The 16,353-nt window shown below is 40.9% G+C and overlaps 1 protein-coding gene across 4 annotated transcripts in view; it reads left to right on the forward strand.

The window, feature by feature from the left end:
• Positions 1-15,204, forward strand: part of TRAF3IP1 (TRAF3 interacting protein 1) — a 41,785-nt gene extending 26,581 nt beyond the window's left edge. For all 4 annotated transcript variants that reach the window (XM_065069223.1, XM_065069226.1, XM_065069224.1 and 1 more), the window contains 5 exons: positions 247-367; positions 514-550; positions 1,400-1,476; positions 11,964-12,187; positions 14,798-15,204. In XM_065069223.1, coding sequence (XP_064925295.1) covers positions 247-367; positions 514-550; positions 1,400-1,476; positions 11,964-12,187; positions 14,798-14,963 — 625 coding nt within the window. In that variant the 3' untranslated portion in view covers positions 14,964-15,204. The remainder of the gene's footprint in view (positions 1-246; positions 368-513; positions 551-1,399; positions 1,477-11,963; positions 12,188-14,797) is intronic.
• The last annotated feature ends 1,149 nt before the right edge of the window (positions 15,205-16,353 follow it).

The raw sequence follows: 16,353 nt of genomic DNA on the forward strand, positions 1-16,353 counted from the left end.
ATGGCTTACATGATCTCTGATAAGTGCCAGTCACTGAAGTGGTGTGTTTAGAAGGAAAATAGACATCCTTCTGCAAGAGAAAGATGGCAAAACTGTTTTCAGAGTTGGGCAGTGGATGGAAATGACAGAATTTGAGGTGCTTTACTTTTTGAAAGGGAGGGCACTGCTCTCTCTTCTATTCTGCATAGATCTTAATAGGTTGGGGCTGATCTTAATAGGTTTTAATTTTCATTGTTTCTCTTGCAGGAGTGGTAGTGGTAAAACAGCCTCAAATGTGATCACAGACCAGCAGGTTCCTGATGATGATGATGACCAGTTCGTGGTGGAGGCAGCACCACCACTGCCAGAAATGCCAGGAGTGGAAATGGTCTGTTCGTGTTGAAAATTACAGAACCTTTTTCCATACTTTGTAATTTACCTATTGAAGTAGCTTCTAGCTGAATATTTTTGAATAGCTGTATATTACAGCGATGTCAACTTCTTGTAACTAAAACTCTCTTCCTGCCTGTGTAGGAGCCAGAAGTGGAGCTGGTTGAGGATGAAAAGCATGGTATGTTAGCTTTTACATATGTTTATATATATATATATATAATAAAACCATGGTTTTAAACAACATGCTCAACAATTAGAATGCTGAATTAAACAGCAAAATACCTCCTATGGGTAGGAGCTTGCAACTTTTGCAAGAGAAAACAGAAATAATTTATCGAATGCAGTCCTGTTTAGTTGAGAAGTATTTGCAACTGCTGTTAAGTACAGTTTTTCTATACATCTTTAAATGTCAGCAGGATTTTAAAATCTGCATAAAAGTGATAACTCTTATTTGAGGGCCAGGTACAGCTTGTCAGCCCTGAGATATGAGATGGAGTTGGCTGTTCAAGGCAAGTTAGAGAAAAGCTTTTGGAAAAATTGATGGACTGGTTCTTAACATTTTTGCTTATTTGTAACCTCAGATCTCTGATTCAGGGACTTCCGTTATGGTTACACTGGATGTGATTTCAGCAGATATAGTTATCTGTATCCAAAGATTCCTGGCAAACGAATGTGTATATCTGTCTATATACTTATCATATGCAGTTCTTGAATTCTTCCAAAAGAGGGGTGCAAAAGAAAAGCTTTTTGTTAATACAGCTCAAGGGCCTGGTTCTGCACCAAGACTCATTCAATAGATGATACTGGTGATACAGTTTGATTTTAGAAGATGCTGGAGAAAACAGATGAAATAACAAATAGGTTGTATCTCAGTGATTTAAGTAAATAACAGAATGCTCTTCATGTTGCTCTAAAAATTGTTTACATTGAAAAAAATTAAGGAGTTGGCTTTGGTTTTATTGTCCAAATGTTTAAAATGACATTTTTGTGCCAACCAACGCTGAGAAATATACTGATTTTTCAACAGGTGGGCTTGTAAAAAGAATCCTAGAAACAAAGAAAGATTATGAGGCATCACAGAAATCATCAAAGACAACGGAGAGGGTAAGATGGTAATGGCTTTCGTAGAGCTGTGAATATTAAATATTGTAATTGTGACCTTTTTCTCTGCCTTAAATGTGTTTTTTCCATTTATGAGCAAGCTTTCTTCCTTGATGCCTTGATGTGTTATGCTGCTTCTTTTCTCCATTAAGCTGTCAGATATTGTCACCATCTCTGTGTAGTGCTCTTTCTCACATTTAATTTTTGTGGTGTTTTGTTTTCTTCTTTTATTTTTTTTCCTAGTTTGGTTTTCCTGGGAGCCTTCTTTAGCCTATTATTGTTTTCCAGAACAAAGTCTGCTTTTTTCAGCCTTGCCGTAGGTGTAGTAGGGCACACTCTGCATTTGTACAGCTGCACCATTGTTGTTTCAGTCTCTGGGTGTTTAAAGAACAGTATCATACTGCTCAGCAATCATTATCATTGTCTTAAAAAAAAGGGATCTCTGGTGTTGTTAACCATATAAAGTATTTTTGTATCACCAAATATTTCCCTCATAACATCCTAGCACACCCCAGCATTCAGGTCTGAGTATATGAAGTGATTTGATTTTATTTGATTTTTTCCCACTATCAATGGTTTGGAATGGGAAGGTTTTGTTGGTTTTGGCTTTTTGTGTTGCTTCAGTTTTTTTTGTTTTATTTTGATCTCTTAGACCCCTCGGTCAGTTGCCAAGGGGAGATGCTCTGGAGCCAACCTCATCCACATTGGAGCAGCTGTCTGAAAACAGTAGTGACTTTTGAACCCTTGACCACTTGACTGTCTCTCTTGGCTTTATCAACTGTAGTAATTTGCAATGAGTAATGATATTATGAAAGCTTATGAGGAAAGTGTACAACAAAAAAAATAAATGTCCCTAAGGAACTAAAGCCATGGTGGCCAGCAGACTGTTTTGAAAACTCAGTTTGACCTTATAATCGCCTCTACAATCTGCAGCAAAAGTGACACAGTGTTAACTTTTAGGATTGGAATTTTGGACGGATAAAATCAACAATTCTCTTCTCTGAAACAGAGATACTACCATATACTTTTGTGTACAGTGGTAATGGGTTGTGCTGCCATACAGACAAGCATTTTCATTTCTTCCCCAGCAAACTGAGAAAGTTGGGATGGCAGATCAGACCCTAGCGGGAGTATCTTCCCATCCAAAGTTTGGGATTATCTGAGATCCGGGCCCGCTTGGCTGGAAGAAAATTCTTTCCAGGGCTGAGATTATAGAAAGAAATGAATTAGTAAAATAGGAAAATACCTTTAGTTTTCCTGTTCACGATCTGTTATGAATAATTACAGATTTATCCAACTTGCTGAATTATATACTGTTTACTACAAATGTGCGACTTGTAACGTCTGTGTACTGATCATTGAAACACTGTTGGCTATTTCTAATTAATGTGTCTGATGTGAAAATTCACCTGCTTGAATAAGTTCTGTCTTTATATAACTGCTCGAAGAAAAGGAAGGTTAAAATTATGTTGCTGTTTATGTAGTAGCTCTAAAGGTGGTTACTGGAATGTGTGTTCAGCTGGCACTTGCGAGAAAAGGAGATCCAGCTGTTCCTGGTTTTGTAACTAGGTGGTGCTGTTGAATCAGTCTCAAGACTAAGTGTTGGGACAGCATTAGTTGTTCATTTAATAATGCCTTCCACCACTACATAATTGTGCTGTAGGCTGTACTGTTTGGTCTTGTATCCTGTCAGCTCAAGCACTGGACATAGAAAGGGACAATGAGGGAGCGTTTACAAAACCACATGGATTTTATGCTCAGGAAGCTTCCTCTGGTGTTTGTGCTAAATTTTCTGGGGCTTTTTCTGAATAAGACTAAATGATTCCCTTTTAACCCTTAGATTTTTTTAAAATGCATGCAGACAATTGCGTCCTCCTACAATAACCATTTAGTCCCGTTGCCTGTTTTCAGTCTAAAACATTCATTCAGTCCTTGTTTGTCTTTTGTTGCATCTTTTGAAGCATTGACCTGCGTTAGCAGCACTGATAATAGACAACTAATTCTGGAAAAAAACGTGCTGACTTCCTGGTCCATCACGTGAAAACTTGCATGCAGCGCTGAGCTCCTGGAATATCATCTGATCTCCTATCCAAGCAGCTGGCTGCAAGTGCGCTAGGTTTCTTTGCTGCTACTGCTTTTCAAATTATTTTGAAGAAGGTGCTGTGATCCAGAGAGGAGAAGCTTAGTTCTCCTGACAGCAGAGAGAAAAAAAAATCAATGGAAAAGAGGATTAGAAATGCTCAGCGTTAGTGACTGGGACTTGACAGATGTAGTACAGAAAACACCAGCTGGAGACATTACTGAATCCTGGAAATTTATTTTACAGGGTAGAGACACTATGATGCGGGAGACAGTAAAAAATACATTGCCAACGTGGTGTTGCCTCTGGGAATATTTCAGGGACCAGATATGCAGAGGGTGGCAGGTAGGGGTCTGGCGTGCTCGTGTGACCTGTGAGCATGGCTCATCTCTGAGGGATGTTCCTAACACCATGAAGAAGAAAGCGGCAGGATTTTTTTCTTGCAAGACTGCAGACCAGCAGTTTTGGGGAGGAACAGTTACAGGTCTGTGGAATCTTTTTGGAGAGAGGCAGCAAAAGTAATTAAAAAAGAAGGAAGAGTTTCAAATGGTTTATTCCAGCCAAGTGGTCTCCAAGTGGAACCACGTCCTGTTGTGTTGGTGGGACTGTGAGAGCGGGTCGGTGAACTCTGTGTTGTGTTCAAGTGGCCGTAGGTTCTGTGCCAGGTCTGGCTCTGCAGTCTGCTGGGAAGCAGCATCCGTCTGACATTTGACCATTTCTCCCCAGACTGTCAGCTCTTTTATTTAATTTGTTTTCCATCAAACTCTCCAGAAGAAATATCTTCTACACCAGTGTGCAACTGTATTCCAAAACATTATGCATTGGAGAGTGGTATGGAGTTGTACTTCTTTATTCTGGAGTAAGATAACCAAAAGTACAGTGAAAACGTGAAAGAATTCTTGTTTTGGGAAATCACATGTGGTGAAATGACAGTCATCCTTGTGTCTGTCAGTGAGAATGTTCATCTTTCCTTGTTTCATTAGACTATTCAATACATACAAAATGAATGAAATATTTTCCTAGTTATATTCATTAGTCTTTAAAGTCTTGTTCTTCTGCCAGTTGGGCAGAAAAATCAGTTTGTAGTCTGAGTGCTGGAACTTTTAGCTAATACTTTATTAAGTCAAATATTCAGCAATAAACTGATTAATGGATCTACCTGATTTATTATGGATTAATCAACTAGAAATTAGGTGAAGTTGGTGAATTAATACTTAATCCAGAGGTAACACTGGTGAACTCTTGGGGATGTTTCACGCCTTTACTTCTAACTGCTGAGGAGCATTTGTTTGTGTTAAAAGCATTCCTCTGAAACCTGGTATGTGCTGCATTTCCCAAACATGCATTTGCTTTTTAAGAAGTTTTATAAAGAAAAAGAAGAGAAAAGAAGAGTGAGAGTTTCATAATGTAGGTTTTGCATGTGCAGAAACTTAAAATAATATACATAATTTTCAGGTCAAACAAAGAGGTCATTCTGGAAATACACAAGATTTTTGCTGTCTTGATTAGCTGTGTTCAGCCTAACAAATTCCTAAAAAGACTTCCTAAATGTATTTGTTTAGAATGTAACCCTCTAATGTTAAACAGAGAAAGAAACAGATGTTACATTTTGTATTCCACTTCATTTATTTGATGTGTGGAAAATGTAGGCAGGTTATTAAATAGGTTAAGCAAGTGGGATCACAGAATTCCCATCTTTGCCCTACCAAATACAGTTCACAGGCTTCAGAAAAGAGGCAGCTCTGAGGTTTCTGCAGGGAACAAGTGATATTGAATAGCTTAGCACCTGGATAATATTAATGTTAATTACAAATGTGATAAATTAAGTATGCACTTCTAAGCTTAGAACAAATACAATCGTTGCTGATTCTGTTTGTTTAAAGTTCCTCAGGCCGCTGATTTTTTTACATTAATCCATCAGCTGCACGACATTGGGTGTCACCTCCAGTCAGTGCAATTAGTAATGTGTCATGTTAACCAGATGTGATCCTATGTCCCACCACTTCAGTATTTTGAAGACGCACAACTTCTCAGCATCCTGCCAGCTTAATATGTCACAAGAAACGCTGACAGTAAAATTGAATAGGAGTTACTTGCAGAAGGGCCTTCATCTTTGTGTGACAGCTCTGTTTATGATAATGTGACATTAACAGAGTGATCTGAATAAAGCCTCAGTGAGAAATTTTTGGTGCAGTTGTGGAACTTCTCAAAATTAAGAAGGGTATCCAGCAGTCTGGTTATGGACAAGCACTGTAAGAGCTTAAATTGAATGAGTGTACATGAGAGAGTCCTTGTTATACTCCTGCCAGCTCTCAGGAAAAAAAAATGGTCCCCAAGTAATTGTGTTTCAAGCTGAGAACATGGGATTAGGAATTTTGTCACTCTTGTGATATTCCTGCTATCCTGGCTCCTTTGCTGTGGCTTTTGTGCACCAAATGTTCTCTTGCATGGGTACAGTATAGATACAACATGAGACAGCAAATGGATATGTTAAACAGAAGAGGATAGATAAAAGTGCAGTGAGCTGTGATTTCCATCCCTAGGAGAGGATGCTGTGCAGCAGCTTTGTGCTGTGGGACACAGTAGAGGTGACTTTGACCTATTTCAAGAAGCTTCTCAATGGATTTGGCTGGGATATTCTTCTGGGGCATAGACCAGTGTGAAAGCAGTTGTTTGACACAAGGAACATGCTTATTGCAAATTCTTTTTGAACAAGAAAGAGGCTGTTCTTTCAAGAGAAGGAGGTCATTGGACCCAGAGTTTCAGCAGGGTGAGCAGAAAAGGAAATCTGGGCAGGACTGGCACCCAAAATGCCATGATGGCTAAATTAATACCCTCTGTTGTTGTTAATTACTGCTAGAGTTGTCTATTGGCACGTGTGTGTGGTCAGGCTTGTAGAATTCTGCTTAATGTGACGAATACTGCACCAAATATGCAAGGTTTTATGAACCCACTTTTTCCTAACACGGACTGAATGGGAAGGAAGATAAACTGGCTTTGGGGGCTGAGGTGGGGTATTTATGTACATCTGAAAAGTCCAGCTCTTTTTAAAGGTATCAAATGTGAACTAGGGGAAGAAGTCCCCCTAGTTCCCTCCGAAAGTCCCCCCCAAGTCCCCTCCGAAAAAAGAAAGCCTCCTTTCAAGAGCTCTCCTTTTCTTTTGGTGCCTTCCAACTTAGAAACAGGTCAGACTAACTCTGGTAAATCTAATGGTAAAGAACATTGTGTCTCCGATTCCTTGGCCTGTTACTGAACTCGGTACCTGGCATAAGCAGAAAAAGCATCCTGTTCATTTGAAATGATTTAACATTCATAGAAACACAGAGAGAATAGTAAACGTGTTTCTTATGGTGATCCCTAGAGAATAGTTACAATCTACTTTAAATGCAGACTCTGTAAAAACCAGGAAAAGTAAACACCCTTTATGATAAAAAAATATTTTGTACAATTAAAAACAAAACCCTACTTTGTTGGTTTTGCATTGAATGTATCAAAATTACTTGTCCAAAATGAAGTTTCTGTCCTGTCCCATAGAAAAAGGTAGGGGGAAAATTGTGTAGCTCAATAAAACTATGATTACTTGGGTCTGTTTTCATAATGAGGCAAAATACAATAGGTAAAAGGGGCTGTAGAAACTATTAAGTGCTTGATGGATGCTTGTTCTAATTTGATTCATATTTTAAAACTGTTAATTTTTTAAAAATGGAAACAAAGGAGAAACTATATAAAAGTAAGCAAATACTGTCTCTAGAAAGAAACTTTTCAAACAGTGAGGGAAAACAAATATCATCTCTTTAGCTTAGTAGATATCAGGCACTTCAAATGCCCTCAGCAGCCCAGCTATAGGATGGATGTCTTGTGAATGATCCATTTTATGGAGCTGTGCACACCGCAATATTTATACTAATTGCTTTAGCGAGGGTAAATTAAACACAAGTGCATTCTGGTGGGTTCTGGAGCCCTGTTGAAAATTTCCCCTTCGCTGAAGAAAAAGAAAATTCTTGGTTTTTAATTTCTTGGGTCTCTGCATCCGAGTCCACGTTGTGTTCTGTTCGCATTGAGGTAATGGGAAAGGCAGACTTTTTCCCAGGAATCCAAAATAAACATTTATCTTGGTGCCTTATGAAAAACACGAAGGAGAGGAAGCGTGCTGGGTCTACAGAAGTGATATAGGCTTTTATATGGGGGTAATTTATTGATTCTTGGGCTTTTGTGAAAGGAGAGTTCATTGAGGTGTACGGCCTAATTAAATAGACTGGAACAATTCTGATTCTGGAGTTTTTCTTAAAACTGAATATATCCTGTTACGTGTTTGTGCAGAACGAGCAAAGGTGGCATTCAGGACTGTTACCACCCACGTTGCCTGTTGTAATAAACCATCTGCCATAATTCTTAGTGATTTAAAAGCGTGGCCCACGTAGATTTTTAATGCATAACTGTAATTATGAAACTGAGAACAGACAATATGGCCTTTTTACCCCCCTTAATTACTTATAATCAGCAATAGCTGGCAAAGCTTGAGTTCTTTGTGGTGATAATTCTCTATCCTGAGCTCAGCGTTCTGTAGACTGCAGGAAATATAACATGGTGTGTTGGTAGAACAAGTGTTAGTGAAAGGAAAGAAAGGATCGATGGGTATTTTTTAACTTGTGTGATGAGGGATGACAATGTGCCAGCTGAGCTACTGCACCTTCAGGTGCTGGGGAGTTTGTCTTGGCACCTTGAAATTTAAGTGCTTCTCATCAGAGAGAGATACACTAAAAAACTCTTGGATGTTCTTGCACCATTTAGGTATACACTACGTGTTTCAAAGACGCTTTTTTAACAAGCCTGTTGATGTACCTCTGTAAATCTGATTAGTATTCAATAGTGGTAGTATGTTTCAGTATTTGAAATAGATTTTGGTGGGATAATATTTTGTCCTCCTTATGTCAGTTTTGAAGAATTGAACTACACAAAGAGTATGCTGGAGTTGCAAGGACACTGAAATTATTTTTGAATATTTACTAATACACTTTAAAGGCATCTTGCACATTCATAGAAAATATTCCACAGTCTTTTATTTCCACCTGAGCTTTTCGAGCAGCTGTGTATTTTACCACGGCATATTTCAAATGGTTTTAATGCATACAATTCTTGTTTGCTTGTTTACTGAATTGTGGGATTTTTCACTTATTTCTTATTTTCATGCCATATTTGCTGGTGTTGGGACGTGTGGCTGATGGGACTGTCTGGGTATAGGGGAGATCATGCCTGCATAACAAGAACGTAAACCACTGAACTTGGCATTTGGAAAATAAAAATGAAGTATTCTTCAGGTTTTCAAACACCCAACTATATCCTCAGATAGTGGACTGGCTGAGTGTTCTTGCTTCTCAGATAGTTGTATTTGAAAAAAAGTCCTTATCTCTTGGCTGTGGCTTCTTATAAGGGGTGGCAGGGAGGGAAGTAAGTGGTACATGCACTTGAGAGGAGAGGAAAAACATAACAAAAAGACTTCTTCTGGGAAGCTGTTGGTTATGATGCAGTGCTGCTCTGCTGCTGAACTGAAGGTGAGTTTCTTTATATGTAACTTCTCAGTTAGGTTTGGGGAGTATGTGCCATGGGTTGAGCCTTCTCTACGGCTTTGATGGTGCACAACACGTAGCAAGAACTTGTCTAGGAAAAATGACGTGGAATAGAGAGCAACACTGTGAGACTGCAGATGTGTTCATACATGTTTACTACCTGCAGCAAGGTGGTGAGGCAAAAGAATATTTCCAGGAGAGAAACTCTTGCCAACCTGACATGTGTGCTGAGGCTGCTGTGCAGGACCCTGTTCTGTTGTCTGCACCTTCAGGGGCACCGGAGAAAAAGCTTTCTTCTCTGGGGAGCTGCAGGGTCAACAGGGAGAAAAACTTTATGACATTGATGGAAATGTCGTTGGCCATTGTGCTCAGCGCTTGGCCAAGGAGAAGACCCAGGGGAGAAGATCTGCTCCTCACTGAGTGGTTCCTGGTTGAGTTGACCACTGCAGGGGTTCCTGGTTGGGTTGCTCCTTGTTGAGTTGCTTCTGCTTAGGTTGGTCTTCACTGAGTGGCTCCTGGTTGGGTTGTTCATTGAGTTGCTCCTTGTTGAGTTGATCACTGTGGGGGTTCAAGGTTGGGTTGCTCCTGGTTGAGCTGATCACTGCGGGGGTTCTACACCACTCTTCCGAGCAGCTGTGCTCGGAACGGGGGTGCTCACCAGTTCTCGGGGGACGAAACAGGTCAAGATGCAGCATTTTCATCTTTGCATCCTAAAGGATAGCAAACACACGGATGGCTCCAGAAAGTGTCTGAATAATGCATTTTATGTAATGGAGTATAATGAAACACCTGCTTCTGTGAGAGAAGTATAGACTGAGTAAGAAGGAATTAAGATTAGTGTTATTTTTAACAGTTTAGCCAGCTCTCATGAATTGACTTAGGAAGCAAAGGTCACAAGTTCAGTAGCATTTGTCACTTCAGCCCAGTTCCTAATTAAACAACTTTAACATTATAAAATCGCAGTAAACTCAGAAGTCCCACAGTTTTCATGCACTGCATGTGTGGTAAAACACAAGCATCAGACGTAAGTAAATCACAGCCTTCAAATCTTTAGAAGTATTTTTCTAAAATATATATACATATATATATATATCTCTGAGTTCACCGGTAAGCCAAGGGCTGCCGAAATGTGTTTGGCATTAGTCCCTGCTGCCAGCTGAACAAACAGTTCACAGCTCACACAGGAAGACAAGCCCATGGGGTAGGAGGGCAGGAGGGGACAGCGTGGTAGATTTGGTGTCCCAGCACGAGAGGACACTGCCGCCTCTGTGTTTATCCAGCCGCTGGGAACTCTGCTTAGGAATTGGTTGATCCTGCAGTTGGGTGGTAGGGAAAGAGCTTTCTAGTCTTCTGGTGTATGCTAAATGAGCAAAATTACTCTAAATAAACTTTACTTAAAGCTTGATGTGTCTTAGAGAAAAAACTCAGTTTGGGAATTTGACTTGTGGGGCTCTTGGAAAGAAATAAAAAATTAGGTTGTTTTTCTTGAAGGGGGAAAAAGCAGTGGACGTTTCTTGAATGGTGATTGTTGTTTTCAGGGAGGTCTTTCCTGGAATAAGGTTATTACAGTGTGTTAGCAACGTGGCATCATTTTGCTCTTTTTATGGCATCCTTTTGCTCTTCGTGACTTCGCCACTGTACCAAACACTTTCCCCGTATTTAACTTGCAGTAAGCCAGGAGGCTTCAGGAGATTGACCACAGAGACTCTGCTGGCGGCACATGAGGGAAGTGCACACCAGACCGAATTATTTTTGAGCAGTCGAGTTTATTGAGGCCACATCTGCAGCCTGCATGATTTTACAACCACTGTTAACAGAAGTACAAGGCACGGAATAACCGCCGTCTACTTGAGCCGTGCAGCATGAAGTGCTGTTATTAGGAGCTGGCGATCCCGATGCAAACAGTGGAGGGGGAGAAGCATCCTGAAGGGACCCATTTGGAGGAGCAGGAGGAGCCCGTGCCCTTCAGCATCTGCTGTAGCAGCAAGTAGCAGCAAAACACCGTGGCAAACAGGTCCAATGAACATTTATGGTGCGGCAGCCTGTAACATGAGTGGGGATTCTTCTGCTTCTCCAAATGACTGCCTTTCAGGTTTCAGAATCCTCTTTCTCCAGAGTTTAACATGACTTGTTTTTCAGTGTCGTTATGCATGATGATCTGCGGTAGTACTGAGTAAATGCCAACTCACCAAGGGCTGGGGCAGGACTCTGGAGTGATGCTGGGACAGTCCAGCCTTGCCCCACAGAGCGGGCAGGGGGAGGACGGATGGATGGATGAATGGATGGATGGAATGTGTGATTTACACAGCAAACGTGTTGGCAGCCAGTGGTAGCAACAGATTGATAGCTACAAGTGTTGATGAGTATTACATGTCTGTTAAGGGCTTCTGTTCAATGATTAAGCCACAGAACTTTCCCTTTAAATGTACAGGAATAAGTTGAAGTGACGCTGAACGAGAAGGACGTTCCCTCTCCCTACACCCGCTGCTTTGGGGGAGATCATGTCAAAAATGAGAACATCAGTGAGATCATTTATGGGATCCAATAGTAATTTTACTTTTGTGCACTTGTAATCTGAAGAGCAATTTAATTTTGCTGATGCTGTTGCAGAGCTTTGTAGCAGCCCCAGTAGCACCAGTAGCAGTGTTGGTCTGGACATGGCAGCTTTCTGCTCATCTCTTGCTAGATTGTTGCTTCACTTCTTCTCTTTCCTGCACCTGTCATAAACATTTATCCAGATCCTTCACCATTAGCAGCCTCTAAAACTTCCTTCATAAAGTACCTCATGTGCAACAAATATTTTTCCAAGTTTTGATGCTTTCCTTCTTCATCCTTTCTATCAGGAGAAGCCCTTTGTGTCGGAAGCAGCTCAGAAGAGAGAGAGAGAGTTGGTAGCCAAAGAAATCGAGAAGTTTCAGGTGTCTATTCAGACTCTGTGCCGCAATGCGCTGACGCTTGGCAGGATCATGGATTACATGCAGGAAGACATGGATGCCATGAAGAACGAGCTGCAGATGTGGCGGCAGGAGAACAGGCAGCATGCAGAAGCTCTGCAGAAAGAGCAAAGGTGAGTGTGCTCAGGGACAGTTTGCTTTATCTCTCGAGACAAGTTTCTGGTTTTAGGAGAAGAAAGAGTTTTGCTTCCTTTTTCCAAGCAAATTTTTCATCTTTTTGTGGTTTGGGGAATTTTTTTTTGCAGTCTAATTTATTTATTTTTTTTTTTTTTTTAAGTATTAAAGTCTTAAGGGCTTTTCAGCTCAATTTCATATGAGGTAGATGACAGCAGAGATGCAAATGTTTATGTGAGGTGAGAGGGCTTGATGCTTTGTTTTCTTTTTCTTACAACTATATAAGAAGCAATAGGGGTGGAGCTCAGTAAACAAACTATGTTTTGCACCAGGACTAGCAGTGGGTTCCTGAGTCACAACCTGCTCTCTTTGTGCCACTGAATTAGTGTGTTCTTGCACTGTTTTTAATAACAGTTGTTGTCTGTGCGAGATTAAAAAACAACACTCAACAGCCAGGAGAGTGAAGGTAACGTGCACAATAGATATAAGGAGGTCAGGCCTAGAAACACTTTCTTTGGCCTTACTTTTCTCACCAATGGGTCTTTATGCTCCTTGAAAACAGAACGTCCCTTCCAGTTGTTTGTCCTCTGATCTTAAACATGAGTTAGATATCAATCTTCTTGGATTCACAGTCAGCCTAGATAGATTTGCTGCTCCCTAGATCCATGTGCTTTATTCATGCAGAAGCAAGTATGCATGGTATTCTTAGCTAATTCCTATCTTGGTAGGTAGCAACGTGTTAAATGTTGGAAATTTACAGTTGCTGGCTTAGTCCACTGCTGGGGTGGGAATTAGGGCTTTGGTTCACATACAGAGTGTAATGATGTTAATTCCTTGCACTTACATAGCACCTTCTAGCCCAAAACCTTGACAGGCATTAAAACTCTGGTTGGCCTCAGAATGCACCATCTCTGCAAAGAGAGAGGAAATGGTGTTTGGTTTTATTTTCCAGTTGGAGAAACTGAGGCATTGACTCACTCACCTTTGCACCACAACTAGCGACAGGGAGTAAGTCTTGGGCTTTTCTCCAGGCATGTACTTGCTCAGTGCCTCCCCTCTGGCCTCACCAAACAAGTCATTTATACCTCAGCTGGTTTCTCAGCCCAGCGACTGTATGTGCTTCACTGGACTCGTATGTTCTGCTGAGTTCCCAGGCACGGTGTGCTGAGGACCAGACTGTCTCCTTGATATTGGTGCAGAAGGAGAGGGGGAGTGGGAAGAAGGAACTGCCCAGCTGGTTTTGTTGGCAGATTCATGTCAAGCCAAGCTTGACAATAGTCAAGCTGCTATGTGTGAGACTGTGGTCAGGCTGGCATCACCTCAGCAGAGCCACTCGGTTCCCTTTCGTGAACTAAGATCACTGCGCCTTATCCCTGCACTCTGCAAAATTTCATCAGTGTAGTGCTAAGGCCTGTCCAGTCCTTCAGCAAAGAATTACAGAGTATCAGAGTATCAGACATGAAAAAGACAATGCTTCCCATATGTGCTGGAATTTGAATGCGTGTCTTTGTTTTTTTGCTTCTGTGCAAGACAATTGAAGGATCCCATTGGGGAAATGGTGGTGCAGTTTGTAGTGATGCTTTCTGTGATTTATGCTAATGTGGGAGAAAAGAGGGGAAACTAAATAATGTTGAGATGCTGACTTTAGCTGATGAGTCCTCAAAGTGACCAGGTAATCCAGAATGACAGCAAACTAGTTCGGTCTGTCATTTCCCTGGCCGTTCAGCGTTCCTGAAGATCAGCAAGGCATTATGGAAAGGGGCACTTCTGTTTTAAAGCCAAACAGCCCCATTCACATATGATGCCTCAGTGTATTTGTTTATTAGAACAGGATTTATAAAATTTTCTGTCAGTGTAGGATTGCCTGCCCTTGTCAGCAGCCAGCGGTGGGTCAGTTTTCATATACCTTGCCTGTTTTCAGGCATTTGCCTGCTCAGTTTTATTTGTCCCTCTCTGCCACTGCTTCTGTCCTTTGAGCTCTTGTGGTGAGGCCCAAAAGGATGGTTGCTACCATGTGTACCATGGTGGGACCCAGGGGCCCCTGTAAAATGTGGGTGTCTTTAAGTCATAGAACGGTTTGGGTCAGAATGGGCTTTTAAAGATCATCTAGTCCAACCCCACTGCCATGGACATCTTGCACTAAACCAGCTTGCTCAGAGCTCCATCCAACCTTGACTTCGAACGCTTTCCAAAGATGGGGCACCCACAGCTTCTCTGGTCCTTGTTGGGGTATATCCCACAGAGTCAAGTGCTGCTTCATCCCTGGGACAGGTGACTGCAGCTTTTGGCTGGGTGAAACAAAGTGTTTGACATGTGTATAGTGTGGGGTGAAATAGCTGCAAAGCAAAGAGATTTTAGCAGAAAAGCTAAATTAGCCAGGAAGTGATTGTTAACTGTTGGATTGCGGGTGATCTCTCTTCAACGATATTCCTTCTCTGTCCATGTTGTTAGCTTTGTGCTTCTTATTCTACACTTTCTTTCAGGAAGGGTCGGCACAACTTAAATTCTTTCCCAGTTTTCAAGTATTGAATGTACTTTTTATAGAGGCTTACGGAACTTGAAGCAGCATAATGTTCCCAATAACATTAGGCTCTTTGTGTGTCTTTCAGCATCACAGACAGTGCTGTAGAACCATTAAAAGCTGATCTGGCTGAACTGGAACAGTTAATTAAAGACCAGCAAGACAAGATCTGTGCTGTAAAAGCTAATATTTTAAAGAACGAAGAAAAAATCCGGAGGATGGTTCTTAGCATAAACCTGTCTTCAAGAAGGTGAAGAAGAAGGGAAAAAAAAAAAGCCTTGGGACTGACTGACATTCCTACCAAATGAAAACAAAATAGTGGAGAAGACTAAGATATGCCTTGTTTAGATATAAAATGTTTAGGGACCAGAAGCCTTTAAATTATATGAAATCCCATTGTTGCATTGATCTTTAGATGTTGCTGTTACCCAGGATAAAAATTATATTCATTTGAATGCTCACGTTGCAGAGCTATTAAAATAATTTGTTTGTTTATTTGTGAACTGTTGTTACTTGCTTACCAGGTGTTCACAGCTTCTTTCCCTCCCTGGCCTGTTGAGCACAGTTTCTGAGCCGCTTCCCTCTGCATCTTCTCCTCATTTCCACTGAGGTTACTGTCGGACACGCTGTCATGAAAAACGGGTATTGGATACTTCTTTTGCCCTCTGAAAAAAAAACGTTCCAAGCTCCTGCAGGTCAGAAGGTTCCTCAATCCTGTTTGTTATTAACAGGCAAAATTATCTACAAAACAATGCCACAAGATCAAGAAGTAAGGCCTTGTGCAGCTTGCGGTTCTTTGCATCATTACAGAGATGATGTCATGTTTTCAAAGCTATCAGGAATCTTACAGGGAACAGCTGAAAATGCAATGCAAGCATCACCGTGTAAGGGAGCAGAAGTATTTTATCTGCACAGGTGTTAATTCCATTTTTATTGCATGTGTTCATTTGGAAAGGATCAATTAAAGTACCTGTTTCCTCCCAAATGCATGTTCCTGTAACTTTTTATATGTGAATAATTCCACTGATTTTTTTTTAGTTAGCTGCAGGTGTCTGTGCTGTTTTCCTAATGACCTCTTGACTGTACTGCATGTTAGAGTTCAGCTTTATTTATTCCTAAATCTGCAAAGTGTATTAGTGCAGACGCAACTATCTGACACTGCACTGAGCACAGGAGGCTTTAGTCCCCTGCAAGGCTGTTCTCTCCAGACTTTGATAATGTGCGAGCACATTTTCTCCTCCTGTGTTGTTTGGGTTGTGTATGAAGTGCTAGTGTCCTTTTATTTTCCTTCTTTGATTGGCAAATCTGTGGGTTGTTTTTTGTTTTGTTTTCTTCTTGGTTTCCTTTCCTGGTACCTGGACCTTGAAAAAGCTACCAGAGAGATCATCATCAAATAATGTGAGTATTGAGTGTGCTACATACAGACAGCGTAAAGGGCAGGATGCTTTGCTGCATGGGAGTTTGGTGGGGCTGGAGTGGAACTAGGGGACTTGTGAAGGAACAGAAAAAATATTCTGATCTGTTCTTAACAGCACATGACACCATGCTCTTTGGTTTTGAATTATCACTTTGATTTTTTTTTTTTTTAATTTCAATATGTGAACTTAAATGGTGAAGCAATATTCTGGGTAGGGTCCAGAGAGG

This window comes from Columba livia, chromosome 7, assembly GCF_036013475.1.
Source record: "Columba livia isolate bColLiv1 breed racing homer chromosome 7, bColLiv1.pat.W.v2, whole genome shotgun sequence".
In the NCBI taxonomy this organism is placed as follows: domain Eukaryota; kingdom Metazoa; phylum Chordata; class Aves; order Columbiformes; family Columbidae; genus Columba; species Columba livia.